Genomic DNA, 20,169 nt, shown 5'->3' on the forward strand with positions numbered 1-20,169 from the left:
ACAAGATGACCTTCTTCGTGGTTTGAGTCCTTGCACATGCTGCCTCCTCTGATTAAAATGTTCCTCCCACCACTGTGACTCTCTACTATTCCATAGATAGTTCCTTTGACCCATCTGTTCTTGGCTTAAGTATCATCTCCTAAGAGAATTTTCTTTGGTGACTGTATGTCTAAATTCTTTTATCTTCTTTCACTGTCACATAGCTGTTGCTTTCAACACATTTATTACACTTTATAAGTATTAATTTGTTTATATGCTTGGTTATTGTCTGTCTTTCTCAATAAGTTGTAAGATCTATGCAAGAAGCAACCGTGTCTGTTCTTTTTTACCATTGTATCCCCAGTGCTAAGCACACACAATAAGCGCTCATTAAATCGGTACTTGAATCTCTCATTTTTACCCATTAAAAACTAATAATATGGGACAGTTACATAATTCTTAGTCTAGACCAGGCACTGTTACATACACTGTATGTGGAGCAATTTATTTAAAACTCACAAGAAACTTATGAGGTGAATTCTATTCCATTTTTAAAGGAAATCGGGTTACATAGAAGGTAAGCAACTTCCTTGATGTCACCCAGACAAGGCATGAGCAAGCTTAGAGTTAGAAAGCCAGCCCTCCGGCTCTCTCACCTATGTCTGTAACCCCTGTGCCACACTGATGTACACCCAGAAGGCATGGGAGGGGACTTTGGGCTTGATTTAGGGAGCTGATATCTTCTCCTACTCTTGTCTCTGCATGCAAACTTGGCAAGAATAGATGGAGCAATTAGTATGAGGATCTCAAACAATTCTGAGTGAAAAAATGGCACCTTGTTGAATGTTTTCCTTTCTGAGATTCAGAGATAAAGGAGTATTATGGGATGGGAGCCTGTGCCTCCTAAAAGTAGAATTGCAAGGACAAGGAGGATAGCCAGGAGCTCAAAGTAAAATACCCTTGAGGAAGTTAGAGTCTAGGCTGGTGACCTCGGATCAGTAAAACAAAGGTGGGTGGTTGAAACAGTGAGGTCTTGCAGGTGCAGCTATTGGTCCTAGGAGAAAATGACTAAACCCAGGAGCATGTGAAAATAAAAGAGTTGCAGATGGATCAGAATGACAATGAGATATCGTCTCATACCTGTTAGGAAGGCTTTTCACAATTGCTGGTATGGATGTAGAGAAAAGGAAACCCTGTTGGTGGGAATGTACAGTCATCATGGGAAACGTATGACAGTTTCTCAAAAAGTTAAAAACTGTACTACCATATCATCCAGGAATCCCGCTACTGGATATATATTTGAATAAGTTAAAATCAGTATCTCAGAGGGTTATCTGCATACTCATGTTCACTGAAGCATTATTCACAATAGCCAAGGTAAGGAAACAACCGAAGTGTCTGTCATTTGATGGATGGATAAAGAAGCTGTGATATATATTTGAATATTTTCATCCAAGAGAAAGAAAGAATGCCTGCTATATGTGACGACATGGATGGACATTGAAGGCATTCTGCTAAGTGAGATAAGTCAGACATGGGACAAACACTATATAATATCACTTTTGACTCTGAACTTGTAAAAACAGAAGGGAGAATAGAAGTTATAAGGAGCTGGAGATAGGGAAATTGGGGAGAAATTGTTTTAAGGGTAAAAACTTATGACCAGTAGGTAAGTTCTAGAGAGTTAATACACAACATAGTGATTATAGTCAACACTATTGTATTGTATATTGTATGTACTGTATACATCCTATTGTATGTATTTGTACAATATTGTATACATTTCAACATTACTAAGAAACTAAGTCTTAACTGTTCTCAATGTTGTATTATAAATTTCAACATTACTAAGAAATTAAATCTTCACTGTTCTCAAAGTTGTATTATAAGTTTTAACATTACTAAGAAACTAAATCTTAATTGTTCTCAACGCACACAAAAAGTGATAAATATGTAAGATGGAGGAAGTGTTAGCTAATACTACTATAGTAATCCCATTGCAACACACAAATTACCAGACCAACACATTGTTCACCTTACACTTACAGTGTTATGTGTCAATTATATCTCAATTTAAATATATATAAACATAATTGAAGTGGGAAGTCACACACTGGGCCCTACTGTGCACTGGATAGGCCTTAACCTTCATATTATCATCTGGCTCTGTAGTGTGCGTACGCACACACACACACAGACACACACATACACACACAGTTCCTTGACATATCAGGATGTGTTCAGAATATCTTGGCGGTTTGCGTTCTTAGAACATCACTGTTTTTCCCATGTTCAAAGTATGTTCTGGTTTAAGTGCGGCTTCTTGACAACCAGCTTGCTCTTTCTTCGAGTCTCACTAAGCCCCATGCAGTGGGCCTACCAGAATTCTGTGCTCCTGGGGCCCTGTAGATGTTAACAGAATGGCAAGGAATGGCGGTAGACCACATGTCACAGGCATCTCTCCTGCCCTATTAGAGTTACTAAAACATACCAAGATAAAATTACTAAGGCTCTTAACAGAGCACTGGCAGGCCACCGAACTGAGCTCAGGGACTTGTGAACGTGGAGCCGTGTGCAGTAGTGCTGTGCCCTGGTCATCAGCGAGTCACTGGCGCTTAACTCCACAGGCCTGGATGAGACCACCCATGAGGAAATAGAAAGAACAAGTGGTCTCAGACATAAGCACTGTGTTGGTTCAACATTTTGAGATTGATCTGAGGAGAGAGTCCATAAAGGAGAGGCTGAGAAACCAGCCAGGAAGGTCGGCGGTCACGATATGAAGAACTACCTGGCCATAATGCTCTTACAGTATGTTCTGAGACTCTCGTTCAGTGACAGAATAAACAGGATGACACTGATGTGTGAAGGTCTCACTACTGAGATTCTGGTGTAACTACCAGTACTGTGGGGTGCGTAGGCAGAGGTGAGTCATTTAATTGAGGTGGACTGGGATATTAGTGCTCTCATGGAGAAGCACAGTAAACATTCAAGCTTTCTTTTTTGCTGTTGTTTTTTAATTGAAGTGCAGTTGATTTACAATATGGTGTTAGTTTTAAGTATACAGCAAAGTGATGCAAAATAATTCAATTATATATAACTGAATTTATATATACATATATATCAGATCAGATCAGATCAGTCGCTCAGTCGTGTCCGACTCTTTGCGACCCCATGAATCACAGCACGCCAGGCCTCCCTGTCCATCACCAACTCCCGGAGTTCACTCAGACTCACGTCCATCAAGTCAGTAATGCCATCCAGCCATCTCATCCTCTGTCGTCCCCTTCTCCTCCTGCCCCCAATCCCTCCCAGCATCAGAGTCTTTTCCAATGAGTCAACTCTTCGCATGAGGTGCCCCAAGTACTGGAGTTTCAGCTTTAGCATCATTCCTTCCAAAAAAATCCCAGGGCTGATCTTCAGAATGGACTGGTTGGATCTCCTTGCAGTCCAAGGAACTCTCAACAGTCTTCTCCAATGTTATATATATATATATATATATATTTTGGGCTTCCCTGGTGGCTCAGAGGTTAAAGTGTCTGCCCGCAATGTGGGAGACTTGGGTTCAATCCCTGGGTCGGGAAGATCTCCTGGAGAAGGAAATGGCAATCCATTCCAGTATTCTTGCCTGGAGAATCCCATGGATGGAGGAGCCTGGTGGGCTACAGTCCATAGGGTCACAAAGAGTCGGACATGACTGAGTGACTTAACTACTAACTAATATTTCTTTCAGCTTATTTTTCATTATAGTTTATTAAAAGATTTCAAATATTGCTCCCTGTGTTATCCAGTAAACACTTGCTTATCTATTTTATGTATAGTAGTGTAATCTGTTAATCTCATACTCCTAATTTATCCCTCACACTCCTTTCCCCTTTGGTAACCATAAGTTTGTTTTCTACATCTTCTGTTTTACAGATCCATTTGTATTATTTTTTAGATTCTACATGTAATATCATATAGTATTTATCTTACTTCATTTAGTATGATAACCTCTAGGCCCATCCATGTTGCTGCAAACGATAACTCTTCATTCTTTTTTATGCCCAGTATTCCATTGTATATATGTACTTCTCTATCTGTTCATCTATTGACAGACTGCTTCCATGTCTTGGCTGTTATAAGCAGTGCTGCTGTGTGCATTGGAGTGAACATATCTTTTTAAATTAGAGTTTTCATCTTTTCCAGATATATGCCCAGGAGTGTGATTTCTGGCTCAAACAGTAGCCCTATTTTTAGTTTTTAAAGGAACCTCCATAGTGGCTGCACCAATTTACATTCTCCACCAGTGTGGGAGGGCTCCCATTCTCCATACCCTTTTCAGCACTTATTTGTAGACATTTTGATGATTAGCGATCCTGACAGGTGTGAGGTAATACCTCATTGTGGCTTTGATTTGCATTTGAAAGCAAGTTTTAAATAGACTTCGGCTTCAGAGAGATGCTCTCAAGGAAATTTTGGTTAGGTGCCTCTATTTGGGACCCAGCTTCCCTGGTGGCTCAGACGGTAAAGCGTCTGCCTGCAGTGCAGGAGACCTGGGTTTGATCCCTGGGTTGGGAAAATCCCTTGGAGAAGGAAATGGCAACCCACTCCAGTACTCTTGCCTGGAAAATTCCATGGACTGAGGAGCCTGGTAGGCTACAGTCCATGGGATCACAAAGAGTCGGACACAACTGAGTGACTTCAGTTTGAGTTTCCAGTGTTCTTGCCTGGAGAATCCCAGGGACTGGGGAGCCTGGTGGGCTGCTGTCTATGGGGTTGCACAGAGTTGGACATGACTGAAGTGACTTAGCAGCAGCAGCAGCAGCAGTAGCCTCTATTTGGGACTATTTCTACTGGTGCTGTGGTAGCAGGTGTATGTGTTTTTCCCTTAAGACAAACTCTACCTGGTAGGTGATGGCAGCTGCTTATAGCAGTAACCCTGCCAAGTGGCCCAGAACTCTGGACATTCCTAGCATACATTTTGGAATGCAACTTCTCACCTGACCCAAAAAGAAGAGTTACAATTATCCCAGAACACCAATTTGGCTTTCCTTTTACAATTGGGCTTGGTATCCTGCACTGAGCCCGGTGGACTAAGGAACTGGGTGTCTGTGAGCCTGTGCTGCCCCACTCCTGGCTTGGCTCTTCCATCGCCTGTTGGGCTCTTCTCCTTCCTCTGGAGTGGCCTGGACTGGTCGGTCCTTATCATCAGCCATGCCACAAACCCTGGAAATGTGCACCATGTTATTTTCTCCTGACTGCGGACAGCAGTGCTGGTGGAGGTGTGTGCGCTCGGGGCTCGGAGGCCCGTCACTGGGCGGCGACAACAGCGCAGGTGAAGCTGGCGACCTTGGTGCGTCAGGTGAACACGGGCTGGAAGGGGCGGCGTGGGTGGATGTTGCGGTGAAAGCAGCTTGGGGCTCCCATGGTGTAGAAAAACAATGTTTCCTGGCTTTAGACAGTGAGCTGCTTAGGATCTCTTAAAATCAGCATTACTGAGGTGCAATTTCTATGTCGTAAAACACAATACTATGTTTTTTGGTACATGAATTGTAAACGTAGTCGCTGTTCCAGTTTTGGAACATTTGTCATCATTGTATAACATCCCTTCAGTGTCCCTTTCCTGTCAATTCCCATTTTCTTACCCAGCCCCTGGCAGCCTCTGAATTGCTTTCTGCTGAAGATTTATCTTCTCCGATAAATGGAAACTTATATGTGATCTTCTGTGTCTGGCTTCTTTCACTTAGCATATTTTTGAGGTTCATCTTTATTGTTTCAGTGTAAATGCTTCTTTTTTGGTGATGATGGGTCAAGAACTCCAGAGGTTAGAGATGGGGGTTGTACAAAGCTATATAGGAATGAGAGACCATTCTCACTGACCTAGGGAGGGTTTGTGCTAACAAAACAGATAAAGATCATGGTAACATTGGTCCTGATGTCTCAAGGACAGTGGTGATGATGATCAAAGCTGAAAAGTTAAAGAAATAGCTAAATTCTAGTTAAATTCTGTGGTTCATTCAGATGTTACTTGACCTGTGTTGAGCTTATTTATATCTACATCCACTCTGTTCACACTCCAGAGTTTTAGAAAAGTTAGACACCTTATTTGGGGAGGTATCTGGTAAAACTGAAGCAGGAAAGAATCAGGGCTCCTTGGAGAAACAGCTGATTGCAGGGCTGGGGCACATCAAGTATAAGATGAGCCTGGATCATCTTGTGCCAGAAGTAAGAAAGGCTCAAGAACATTATAGAGTCATGTTGGACACAGGCACCAGACTGTGGACAGGTCAGTCTTGGGCAATTTTACCATCATAGTAAGTGATGATAGGAATGCACTGTACAATAAAATAAAATAGTGTCCATACTAATATAAATGAATAAATAATTAATGGAGAAAGGACAGCTGTATCAGTAGGTCTCTAACAACTGCCAAAAGAATAATGGAATTATTAAAAAAATCATTTGCCTTTCACCATAGTAATACTTGATTCAGGCAAGAAAAATCAACATATGCTAAAACCAATAGGTAAAAGTGTGTAAAAGAACAAGATATTAACATGGTTTCAAGGTGTCTCCCTATAAAATACTTATAAATTGCTCACTAATTTATAAGTTTCAAATACAAATTAACTTCAGAGTTTGTAGTTTTTCTAGTAGTCATGTATGGATGTGAATGTTAGACCATAAAAAAAGCTGAGCGCTGAAGAAGTGATGCTTTTGAACTGTGATTGTTGGAGAAGACTCTTGAGAGTCCCTTGGACAGCAATGAGATCCAAACAGTCAATCCTAACATTCACTGGAAGGACTGATGCTGAAACTGAAACTCCAATACTTTGGTCACTTAATGTGAACTGACTCATTGGAAAAGACTCTGATGGAGGGAAAGACTGATGACAGGAGGAGGAAGGGGACCAGAGGATGAGATGGTTGGAATACATCACCAACTCAATGGACATGAGTTTGAGCAAGCTCTGCGAGTTGGTGATGGACAGGGAAGCCTGGTGTGCTACAGTCCATGGGGTTACAAAGAATCAGACAGGAATGAGCGATTGAACTGGAGAGTTTGAAAAAAGCTGGAAAATGTATTTTTACCAAATGATGAAAGCTACCATGACCAGGCATAGAACAAATTCATATCATGTGTTTTCTGATAAGGTCATGAAAAGTACACAGTATTTATTTTTTTGAAGTGTTCCAACCAAAAATAACACAACTTGAGGAAAATTAAACAAACTCAAACTATGGGATTTTCTATAAAGTAACTGCCTTATACTTTTGAGACTATTTTAACTAGTTCACACTTTATATGAATTTCTTTCATTTTTAGCTGTGCCAGGATCCCATCCAGGTGGTATGCATTCTTTATGGTGAAGTGTTAACATATCAAATTATTCATTTCAGAAATCTGGTATACTTTCCATATTTAATTATAGAAAATTCATGTTGTTTTCGAAATTTACCTGCCTTCCCCTCACACACAAAAAACCCCAAGAGTCTCAATTCTTCTTTTTTGTATCCAAAATGTGTTTATTGGGATGGCTTCCCATTCATCTTGATACAGGATACTTTTAGTGCTGCTTCTGCCTCAAGGAGCATCTTCCTGTAAGCCCTGCTTCTCCTCTTGTAGGCTGGCAGAGGACAGTAGAGCAGCCAGCACACAGAACTACTGTGTCTGTACATGGCTAAAGACTGCGGTGATTTTACAGCATCCTGGACATTTCACATCCATGAAATAGCAATTAGGATTCTGCACCAGGCACTTTTTCTTGTTTCTTCTTCTCTTCTGGACAGAGATGTAGATCCTTTGCCAGAGGCATGTTCTCATGGGGAGCTCATCACTGCCAGAAAGGCAATTCTTTACAAAAAAATAAACTGTAATGTTAGGTCTATGTGCAAAAATAGAAAGGATATTGTGCCTCTAAGTTAACAATTGCAGGTTAAGATTTACTTTGTCTGCATATTTTTACTGACTGACTTATTTCTTATTTCAGTTCAGTCGCTCAGTCATGTCCGACTCTGCGACCCTGTGGACTGCAGCACACCAGGCTTCCTTGTCCATCACCAACTCCCAGAGCTTGCTCAAACTCATGTCCATCGAGTTAGTGATGTCATCCAACTATCTCATCCTCTGTTGTCGCCTTCTCCTCCTGCCTTCAATCTTTCCCAGCATCAAGGTCTTTTCCAATGAGTCAGTTCTTCCTATCAAGTGGCCAAAGTATTGGAGCTTCAGCTTCAGTATCAGTCCTTCCATAGAATATTCAGGACTGATTTCCTTTACGATTGACAGATTTCCTATTTCAAGGCAAGTATGAATCTGTGGCATGATGACATGACTCAGTTTCTTAAAAATTTAATTAATTGACTAGTCCCTGTATCTTTGGTAATTCTGTTCAAAAAAAGAAAAATAAGGAATAGGCTTTGTTTGTGGGGATTCAAGTCTAATGGACCACATGCACTCATAACGCAGAGTATGTGCATGAGAGTCACAGAGGTCAATACCATCACCACTGTCTCTGTGAGAAATGAAGGCCCGGAGATTCTGACGGTTAAGACTGTGATCACGAGTAACTCAACTTCAGACCCTAACTCTGTTCTCACTTTGCAGCCTTACCTTGGGCAGGTGATTCACTTGTCTTAAAGTTCTATAAAATGGGGAAGGAATTCTACCTCAGGACTGTTATACAGAAGAGTGATATATAAGGCATATGAAGCAATTAGTATAATCCTGATATGTAATAGTAAGTTCTCATAAGTTATGTTGACTGTGATTATAATAAATACTCACTTGAAAACTTTATAATACACAAATGAGGTAGGGAATACCTAACCCTATGGAGAGTAAAGAAAATCAGATTATATGAACCCCTTATTTAGGGACGTGAACCACAGTTTACTTCTTTCTGATAGCCCTACTCACAGTGGCTGCCATCCACATTTTCTCTCCCCAATTCAGAAATCTCATTCTGAATACAAGAGTATACTCCTACTTCTAAATTAAGGCACGTGTCCCCACAAACACTTTCTTCAAACTCAAAGAAAGCAATGTGCTTGAAACACTGTAAACTTGCCAAAAATCTGAATGGCAATGATAATAAAGGAAAATACAGACTACATGATTTTAAAAAATGGTATTTGGGGGAAATAGTAAGAGCACAGAGGTTGCTTGAGCAGTAGAAATGGAAACTGATGAATCATTTTTCTTTGTGATACAGGCTCACCACCCACAGCCAAAATACATTCTACAAAACCAAAGCCACTATCCTTCCTTAGTCAATACCTGTCTTCCTTCCTATAAAGCTCTCCCTCTCATAATCCCTATAAACTTTGCACAGAATACAAGCTCATAATCAACCCACCTTATTATTGTTTGCCACTATACAATATCATAGTAGTTCAAAAACATTTATAGAGCATGTAACATAAATATCCATATTACTATCTATGCAAAATGTTATGGAGTTTATAATGATGATTACAATGATACAGTTTGACCTACAGTTAATTCAAACAGAGGTCAGCAAATTATGGCCTGAGGGTCAAATCTGGCCATAACATTTGGTTACACGTTGTCTGTGACTGTTTTACTTGTACAACAGAGTATCAGTTATGACCAAGATCATGCTTTTCAAAGCTGAAGATATTTATTGTTTTGGCCGTTTACAGAAAACGTTTCCCAACCTCTGTAACAGGAGATGCAACTACAATAAAAATGCCCTACTGCACTGAGTGCCAATTAAAAAGCTACAAATAAAGAATTAAAAGAGTTCAGAAAGTTGGAGCGGTCACTTTTAGCAGTGTCATTTTGAGGAAACTTTTGAAGGAGGTACCAATAGAAACAGGACTAGAAGAATAAGAATGCAGATTGGTTACAAACTTCTGGGTAACAAAACATGATGAAAATATATGAAGCGAAGAAAAAGTAAGCGAGACGATGGAGCTTACCCATTAGATTAGGCATTATTCTCTTATGATAATATTCAGAGGCATTTTCATCCTTACCATTTTTCTAATGTGCATGTATGTTTTATACAAGTCAAATTCCATATGCCGCTAAGATTCTCTCTTAATTATATACTTGCTTTCCAGCTGGTAACCCCACTCTAATGCAGCAAACTCACAGATATGAATTTGGTAACATTATAATGACATTTTCTGAAACTGTGCCTTAATATAACCTTCTTAAATCTTTTTCTATCATTTGATATTAAATATTTATTCAGCATTGAAAGAGATACTGTTTACCTTCCAAAACAAAATTATATGACTTTACAACAATTTGCCAAGATTATCACTGCTCTGCTCTTCTCATTTGTGTTTGTTCCTTTTTGCTAAAGTTCCATTAGGTAAAAAAGCTAGATGGACTAGTAGGACTTCCAGTCTTCAAACACTACAAATTATTTTGCTTTAATCAGAAAGGGTAGATTATATTAACAGGTCTAGGAGAGTTACTTTTAAAAGCTCTTGAAAACTAAGTTTTCATAAAAAAATTTATTGCACAAAGACAATTTATGCTTACATGTAAAAATATCTTAGGTTCAATATGAAAAACTGCTGCCATATTACCTTTTGGCTAAGTATTGAGATAGTTACATTTTTATAACTTGATTTATATATGTACAACCTAGGTAAAATGTGAACTACAAAACAAAATTTCCAGTATTTGTAAGTAAGAAAAAATGGTTGTCTTATTTGAAATATATATAATTCTTAAGAATAGGCATAACATGTAAAACTTGAAGTATTATAGATTGGGCCAAAAAAAAAAAATCTAGGGCGGAAGAGGAACAACAGAGACAGGGAACAAGGGACTGAGAGACAAAGCAAACAAGCACAACCGAGAAGCCCAAATTCATACGATGCTCTGCCGATGTGAAGAGACGAGAAAACAATGGGCTTTCAAAGTTGAAGACTAAAATGTTTTACTATTTCAACATAAAATTCCTTGAGAACTCTCAAAGTATGTACATGGTTCTGGAACAAGATTCTTACTTCTTAGCTTATTAACAATGTGTACATTTGAAAATAATTATATACAATACTTCAAACAAACCATTCAAGATTGCATTTAAGCAATGACATCCAAGGAAACAGAACTCAGGCACTGTGAAACACTTAGGGCATATGGTATCTTCAGGACTAAATGTTCTCTTCCTTGTTGACAGTCTTAAGTCTTCATTACACACATGTTGCTTTTAAAGTTGTTTTCTTACAGTGACAATCATCTTGACGGGCCAAACCCAGTTTCATTTTCTCCAGTACTGCAAAAATTAAAAACAACAACAAAAAGAAAATAAGCTTCTCTGTTCACAAAGAAGAGAAACAACAGTTTATAGTCAAAAAAATTAGAATAAGACAAACATGTAATCCTTAATAGAAAAAGACAAAGAACAACAACATAAACTTCAGGTAATTCTAGTTTATATGAGCAAATATTTTGGGGAAGGAATGTTTGCTAACTGTAAGCTCAAGATGACTTCATTATTAAATAGCAGACAAATCTAGAACTAGGAAGGCAAAAATTCCACTGAATTCTGCAGTGACAGATGATTAATATTCTGAGTAATAAGCTTAGTTCTTGGTGCAACATTTTTAGAGACTGTGAAAATTATTAATTTATTCCACACATTGTGAAGCCAATGTACAATACAGAGTACAGAAATGGTTTGGAAAAAAATAAAAGGAAGCAGTGCTGAAAGAATAACAAAGATCCAGTAAAGAATTTTTTTGCAGACATTAACAAAGATGTGTGGGGCCATTAACGTAACATTAATTCATTAACAAAGATGATGCTATTAAAGTGCTGCACTCAATATGCTAGCAAACTTGGAAAACTCAGCAATGGTCACAGGACTGGAAAAGGTCAGTTTTCATTTCAATCCCCAAGAAGGACAATGCCAAAGAATGTCCAAACTACTGTACAATCACGCTCATTTGACATGCTAACAAGGTAATCCTCAAAATCCTTCCAGCTAGGCTTCAACAGTACATGAACCAAGAATTTCCAAATGTACAAACTGGATTTAGAAAAGACAGAGGAACTAGAGATCAAATTGTCCACATCCACTGATTCATAGAAAAAACAAGAGAATTCCAGGAAAACATCTACTTCTGCTTCATTGACTGCACTAAAGTCTTTGACTGTGTGGATCACAACAAACTGTGGAAAATTCTTAAAGAGATGGGAACACCAGACCACCTGACTTGCCTCCTGAGAAACCTGTGTGGAGGTCAAGAAGCAACAATTAGAACTGGACATGGAACAACAGACTGATTCCAAACAGGGAAAGGAGTACATCAAGTCTGTATATTGTCACCCTGCTTATTTAACTTCTGTGCAGAGCACATCATGTGAAATGCCGGGCTGGATGAAGCACAAGCTGGAATTAAGACTGCCAGGAGAAATATCAATAACCTCAGATATGCAGATAACTAAAGAGCCTCTTGATGAAGGTGAAAGAGTGAAAAACTGGCTTAAAACCCAACATTCAAAAAATGAAGACCATTGCATCTGGTTTTATCACTTCGTGGCAAATAGATGTGGAAAATGTTGAAAATGGTGGCTGATTTCATTTTCCTGGGCTTCAAAATCAATGCGGACGGTGACTGTAGCCACAAAATTAAAAGACACTTGCTCCTTGGAAACTTTATGTTTTGATCAGTGGAATATTCTATATTTCTGTTCTTTATTCCTAATGGTAAAATAAGGTCCATATAATGTAAAATCAGAAATAATGTTCTGATCTCTTCTCCTCTGGGCATCTTTTGCATCTGTGCCTTCTCAAACTAGATGAGAGAGTACAGCAGTTACAGTGGAAACATTCTACACACGGTTTAAGTACTAAGGTCCGTACATAAAGGTAAAACGGAATATAAATAAAATGAATAAAAGCAAAATAGGAAGCTTTCCCCTCAGGACTGAGGCAAAAAAACTAATTCTTTGTTTGAATAGCAGATGGAGCAGATGGCTTGTATTTAGAGGCCATGTTGTACCACAAAAAACCCCAAAGAACCTTCAATACTGGAATCACATTCAGCATGGTAAGATGTCATGTTTATGGGAGGAATGTAGGACCTGAATTACTTCGGAGAGAGTCCCTGACACATCTGTTAGATACGGGGGAAATGCTGGCATAATAAACATACTCTTTCCTCCTTTCATGATGTATGTTTTAATCTCAAGTGTGAGAGTGTGTGTGTACAGCTGGCTTCTCTTCATCAAAGGTGCACTGGGGCTGCACATTCCTGTGACCTTCTGCTGGGCCCTGTACTCTTCCTCCTCAAATACCAAAGGGGCTAAGGAAGGGTTCTTGCCAGATGGATGGCAGTGGGATGTGCTCTTAGTATGCTGAGCTGGAACTCACCTAAAATTTCCAATCTGTTCATAAATTTTTACATTTAGTGTGCCAAAAATATATCTCTAACCTGAATCTATATTCATCCAATTAAATATGTATTAAGATTAATGGAAATCACCCCCATCCCCTTCTCCAGACTTTTACCATCAATCAATGAAGAAAGACAGACAGGAAAAAGCAGAAACTAGAAAGAAATGGGCTGCAATATGAGAGATTTCCATTGAAAGGCATAGTTTTAGAGCATGAAGTGACCCAAACTAAGTGGTCTCCACCTTTTTGCACAGACAAGACTAGAAAGCCCTATAAGATGATTTTGAAGGGAAAAACACCTCTGATGATGCAATTTCAAAGACAATGACCCAAATAAAAGTGGTTTTCAGTGGAAAATTTCCACCACTAGTAGGTGGGTGTTGCTAGGCAACAAATATTACAGTGTTTAATCTCAACCCTTCCTAGCAAATGGCATGATGGAATAAAATAAGCCTTTCGGCATGTCAACATAGCACCTGTATCTGGCAATTTTTCAGTCGTTTTTAAGAATATTTCTTTAATGCAGGAAGAACTTCTGTTAACATGTCTACCTCCATTTTGTAAAAAATTGGTTCTATAATCCATAATGATTACTAGGAAAGCACTAAAATTAGCATAAAATCAATTAGCAAAATGCATCCTTATAATAAATGCTGAGTGACAAAGAAACACATGTTGATCATCAAACTTGAGTGTGCATGTGATTTACTAGGATCAATACTTAGCAAATGCATATGTAAGAATGTGAATTTCGAAGGAAAACATATTCCCTCAGAGATTAGTTAAGAAACAACTATGCATGTATATACTTTTATAATCTGAAAAGACTTAGGTGAAGTTAAGACCTTGTTTGGACTTCCCTGGTGGCTCAGAGGTTAAAGCGTCTGCCTCCAATGCAGGAGACCCGGGTTCGATCCCTGGGTCTGGAAGATCCCCTGGAGAAGGAAATGGCAACCCACTCCAGTATTCTTGCCTGGAGAATCCCATGGTCAGAGGAGCCTGGTGGGCTACAGTCCACGGGGTCGCAAAGAGTCGGACACGACTGAGCGACTTCACTTTCACTAAGACCTTGTTTAGTGTCTCTGGTACCTTTCAATACCTAAGCAAATTCCAATTAAAATTAATGTCTTAATGTTACTCATATTGATATTGTTTGTTGTATAATAGTATGAACACAGGTGACAGTTAAAAAAAATCTTTATTATTAATTTATTTTTTGGCTGTGTGGGTCTTCGTCGCTGCACGGACTTTTCTCCAGCTGTGGGGGCTGGGGGGCTACCCTCTAGTTGCATTGTTCGGGTTTCTCACTGTGGTGGTTCCCCTTGTGCAGCACGGGCTCTCGGTCACGGGGGCTTCAGTAGTTAGGCGGCTCCCAGGCTCTAGAGCACAGACTCAATAGTTATGGTGCATGGGCTTAGTTGCTCCGCATGATGTGGGATCACCTCAGATCAGGGATCCACCCATGTCTCTTGCACCGGGAGGCAGATTCTTTACCACGGAGCCACCAGGGAAGCCCTCACAGACGACATATTTAAAGAAACTTGAAAGACAAGCATGAGCATTTTCAAGTTAACTTCCTGAGGCAAAGAACTTGGGATTCTTGTGAATCACTATGTTGTACACCTGAAACATTTATAATACTATAAATCAACTATACCTAAATAAAAATAAAAAAAGTATATCAGATTCTGATAAAGAAGACTTAAGCTTGATAAGCTAGAAATTAATCTAGCTTGTCACTGGTTGGATATGGGGGTCAGAAGATCTGGGTTCAAGCCTTGATTCTGCCCCTCATTAGACACATGAAGTTGGCTAAGTCATTATACCTTTCTGGACTTTTTCCCCTTACAGTTCTAAAATATTCTGCTGTGTTGTATGTTGATCCAGCTCTGCCACTAACTAGCTTGGTGACTTTGACAAGTCACTTAACTTACCCTCTGAGTCACAGTTTACTCTCTTGAGAAGTGATGACGATTAATGGTGGGTACAGCAAACCTTGAGTTGGCACTTATAATAAAATACGACTCAGACTGGTGTTTAGAGACAAGAAACATTTTTTGTCACAAGAGAGAAAGAATATCAGCTAACATTTATAGGAAAAAAAATTCCCTTATATTCATTAGATATTTCTTAAGTGTTTAAAGGCACTGTGCTTCTGGGTCATTGATACATATCCCAGTCTTCAAGAAGCTTGTATTTTAGGAGTTATAAGGTGATTCAAATATTTATAATAGAAAACAAAATGTAAGTGCAACGCATATTAAAAGTACAAAGTACTATTAATATTCAGAGGAAGATGAATCAGAGTGGCGTTAATAGATCTTGGAAGGACAGGCTGGATTTTAGCAAGCAGGCATTTACAGGAGATTCATTATTAAGGAGACAGACATTCTGGGCTGAAGAAAAGAGCTAAGTAGCCAGAGAAATGGAAGAAAACAAAAATATTGAGAAAAAGAGAGTATTCGGGGAATAGCTTAGAAAGAAGCTTAGAACACAACAATCTGGAAGGCCCTGAATTGCTAGAGACTGGACATCACTTGTAGGCAACGGGGAAACACTTTTCATATTTAAATTATAAAAAAAAAGGATAAAGCTGTATTTTGTGAAGATATATCTGATTGGACTATTTAGCAGAATAAAGATAAGAATGCTGAGAGAAAAAAAATACTAAAAGCAGTTTTGAAGGATTTTAGTTACCCAAAGTATCATAAAATGAAAAACTAGGTCAAAATGTCAATAGTGGGAAAATGACAGAAAATGATAATTAAAAAACAGTTAAGGAAACTCACAAGGCTTAGTGACATCCTGTATGCTGGGTGAGGGAGAAGTTAAAACAGACAAGCTTTGAGCTTGCAGTATTAGTAAAATTATCATTAACTGAATGTGTAAAGTCAGGAAGGAGTTCACAGGAGGATGTGGGAGAGGAAAGCGCCCTCATTTTTCTTTTCCCTAACCACTTACATCATCATCCTCGTTATGAAATTCAAAATTGAAATAGGTTTTAAATCTGAGGTTTATCATCAAGGCTAGTGTAAAAAAGTCTTCCCTCAAACAACTGTAGAAGAGTCTGCTAACCAGTAAGTCTACAGATAGACCCTTCTGTGTGTGCTACATACACCATCACTTTTCTCAGCTTCTAACTTCTTTTCCTAGCACTTCACCATTTACCAAACCCAACAAGTGTCCAAGTCTCACTTGTCAAGGCCTCCACCAGGCCCAAGATCATTCTCAAGAAAAATTTATAGGTACCACTGACTACAATATACAGATATACCTATGCTGACGCTCCACAATTTAGTTACTAAGAGTATTTCAGTGGAATGTTTTAGAGTTATTAGTGCATCAAACACATTCACGTTGGAAGGCTGGTGAGATGTCAAGAAGGCTTGACAAAAAAAAATCAGAGAAGATGTGTCATTTGCAGAGAAAGGCACAGTTCTGAGAGAATTCTATGGGAGAACATGGAGACGCTGAGATGAACGCACTGCCATCAGAGAACTTACCTGGGCAAACTTGTGAATCTGCTCCACCACTGCAGCAAAGAGAGCATGGACACTTTCATCAATCAGACTTTGCATGTAATGTACTGCCTCTTCGTCAGACAGGTCTAAACGAAATTTATCCTGAACCTACAAGGTCACAGTCTATTAATTTTTGAATAAAGAAAAACATAACATTTTGAAGAGACAAGAACAGACAGATACAGATATTATTACAATGACCTATTTTTACAGCAAAGAAATGGTTCATAACCTATAAGGAGTTCTGAATACTATTCTCCTGAATGTGTAACTTTACTTTTTGCTATATGCTCTTTATATCACCCCATCTTGGTTGGTTGTAATTTTTTTTTTTTTTTCAGAAAAATATTAACAAAGTGAATAGAAAATAATTCTGTTCAGCCCTGCAAATTTAAAAACAGACAAAAAGTAAACTATAAACTAGATCTTCTAAGATGTCCCCTTTCCTATAGGAGTTCCTTATACTTCTGCAAAGAACTACTTCAATATGACCTATAATTTCTAAAGACTGAGGACTTTTTCATTATTTCATATTAAAACATACAGTTGATTCTGAATAGCAATAAGAACTAGAAAGATTAGTAGAGATATATATCAGAATAGTTCCCTAAAACACACAAGCAAATGTTACCAAATGATTGTGTGTTAGAGCTCAGTTGTGCCTGACTCTGCAACCCCATGGACTATAGCCCACCAGGCTCTTCTGTCCATGGAATTCTCTAGGCAAGAATACTGGAGCAGGTTGCCATGCTTGACTACTTCATGCTAACACTGTGCAAAGCACCTTACATGCAGTATTTCATTCTACTCTCTGATGGCTCTGAGGTAGATAATATCTCAATCTCTAAGACACAGAAACTGAGACAGAGAATTTAGGAAGCCAACCCAGGGACCTTTAACTGATGATAAGTGGCTTACGCTTCCAGACGATCTCAGTAACCACTGTACTTACTCCTTTCTCCTCTTATAAATGATCCATATAAACTTCTGAAAAGACAGGCTAGAAGAAAATGGGATTTCCAAGTGGATAAAAAGTGGTCCATGTTTAGTATTTCCTTTTAAGTATGGAGTTGAACTACTACAAAATCAGGAAGAAGAAAAGGCAGACAGTACTACAACCCATCACGGATGCAATGAACATGAACTTGGGCAAACTTCGGGAGATGGTGAGAGACAGGGAGGCCTGGTGTGCTGCAGTCCATGGGGTCACAAAGAGTCGGACACGACTGGGAGACAGAACAACCACCACCACCACCCATGGCCTGCTCAGTGCTCTCTTCCCTTCACTGCACTGCAAGTATACCAGGTGATCCGACAGCCCTGCAGGCTCAGGGGAGAGGAGGTAAAAGAGAGGTAGGTGGAACAAGTGAAACACAATTTGGTGGAGGGAGATCTAAAAGTATACCTTCAATCAACTCTCTCATTTCTGGATCCCAGTTAAAGAATTTATTCCATTGTATTCCTTGATTTCTACCTAGGGAGGTCATGTCTGAGAATTTTAAAAACTATTTTTTTAAGGAAGTCAAAAACACTATAGGGCAGAAGAATCAAAATAAACCTTTAACCCAATTTGCCAAAGCCTGCATACTTATATAAGTGCTTAAATTACAAACAGAAGATATGTATTTAGTATATAAAGAAAATGTTATTCACCGAATATGAAGACATTCTTTTTTTATAAGAAAGATTAACTGCATAAAAATGGTTGATTTGTTATCATACATATTGAGTTGTGTTAGGCTACTTGTTATTCTACCCCTGTCCTTTTACCTCTGTGCCTTCCACCCTTCTACAATTTCTCCTCTGACTCCTGGTTATCTCTATCAGCTCCAAACTCTGTCCTTTTACACCTCATTAGCTAAGGCTGCACTCGAATCAATCTGCAGTGTTCTTTTTTTTAAAAAGAGAAAGACTATAGAACACTTTATTATATTTTTGTAAATTTTGTGCTACACATCTCTTATATTAATGCAAATTAAAATAAACTTAGAGACAGTATTTTTTAGATAGCCAGTACTTGAACATTTATCAACACTTCACAGAGCAGCATCCTTGAACTCTTGGCAAACTGGAAACCCAGATAAGACATATTACTTATCAAGCAAAAGGATGCAAACTTGTAAATCTTAGCCTCTGCACTGTCTTTCAAAAGTAGATAAAATACCCTTTGTTTGAAATATCGTTCAGTATTACCAAAATGCGACACGAAGTGAGTGAATGTTGGAAAAATGGCACCAACAGACTTGCTCAACACAGAGTTACTACAACCTTCAAAATCTGTAAGGAACGCAGTTATCTATGAAGCACAATAAAATGAGTAGTCAATTTCAAAAAATTAAAAAGAAATGATATATATGTACTAAAATATGCTATGGAAAAAAGGAAAATATTGTTGAACTTTGCTATGATTAAATACTTTGAAGAAATGCCATAAAGATAGCTGGTAACAAAAGTTTAAACAATATAATCAAGATTTTCTAAAAGGAAAAGTTGAAATAAAAGATCTAATAAGAACAAAAACTACATACTGGAAGAAGAAACAAAAAGACTCCATTTGACAACTACCATTAGGACTTTCATAAATGAGTTCTGAACATAAGTGAAGTCAGGCAAGAGTGAGCATATGACAGAGCTAAATGAGTTTAAAATAAACAGCAACAACAGATCCTAAAAATAGCCACACACGCACAGGCACACAAAAGCAACAACATTTGAAATCTGGTGCAGTCATCCATTTTGAAATTTTCGTCAACTACTTATGTTTCTTGATGAATGAGCTTAAGTTGAAAAAAATTACCCACATCAAAACCTAGTGTGATAAGTAGTCCATTTCCTAGTTTGGCCAGGGTGGGGAGTTTTGAAATAGTGCTTCCTAGAAAATAATAAATGAAATCCTAAAAAGAGCATAATTTTCTTAAATGTTAAACAATAAGATTTACATTAAAATCCCTCTCACTGCCAAAGACTCATAAAATTAAGTAAAAGAGAATAGGTTCATTCATGTTTGAAATTATGTAAATATTCTTGTACCTTCCGAATCCATATTGAAATACTAATGCCCAATGTGATGGCATCAGTAAGTGGACCTTTTGAAAGGTACTTAGATTATGAGGGTGGAGCCCTCATGAATGATTAGTGCTCTTATAAAGAGACACCAAAGAGCTTCCCGGCACCTTCCACCCTAAGAAGTACCCTTTGATCCCAAAGGGGCTTTAACTTGACCATTCTGGCACTCTGGACTAGTATTTAGAGCTTCCAGAAGCTTAAGAAATAAATTTCTGTTGTTTACAAGCTACCTAGTGTCT

The 20,169-nt window shown here is 38.5% G+C and overlaps 1 protein-coding gene and 1 pseudogene across 2 annotated transcripts in view; both read right to left on the bottom strand.

Annotated features, from left to right (window-relative positions):
* Positions 1 to 6,881: 6,881 nt before the first annotated feature.
* LOC138985444 (small ribosomal subunit protein eS27-like) lies at positions 6,882 to 9,432 on the bottom strand (annotated as a pseudogene).
* Positions 9,433 to 9,577: 145 nt separating this feature from the next.
* Positions 9,578 to 20,169, bottom strand: part of PIK3C3 (phosphatidylinositol 3-kinase catalytic subunit type 3) — a 166,915-nt gene continuing 156,323 nt past the window's right edge. The window contains exons 24-25 of one of the 2 annotated variants that reach the window (XM_005896350.3): positions 16,847 to 16,972; positions 9,578 to 11,216 (exon numbers count right to left, since the gene is read on the bottom strand). In XM_005896350.3, the coding sequence (XP_005896412.2) occupies positions 11,202 to 11,216; positions 16,847 to 16,972 (141 nt within the window). In that variant the 3' untranslated portion in view covers positions 9,578 to 11,201. The other variant, XM_070361954.1, reaches the window with a different exon arrangement.

The sequence above is a fragment of the Bos mutus genome, chromosome 24, assembly GCF_027580195.1.
Source record: "Bos mutus isolate GX-2022 chromosome 24, NWIPB_WYAK_1.1, whole genome shotgun sequence".
Lineage (NCBI taxonomy): Eukaryota > Metazoa > Chordata > Mammalia > Artiodactyla > Bovidae > Bos > Bos mutus.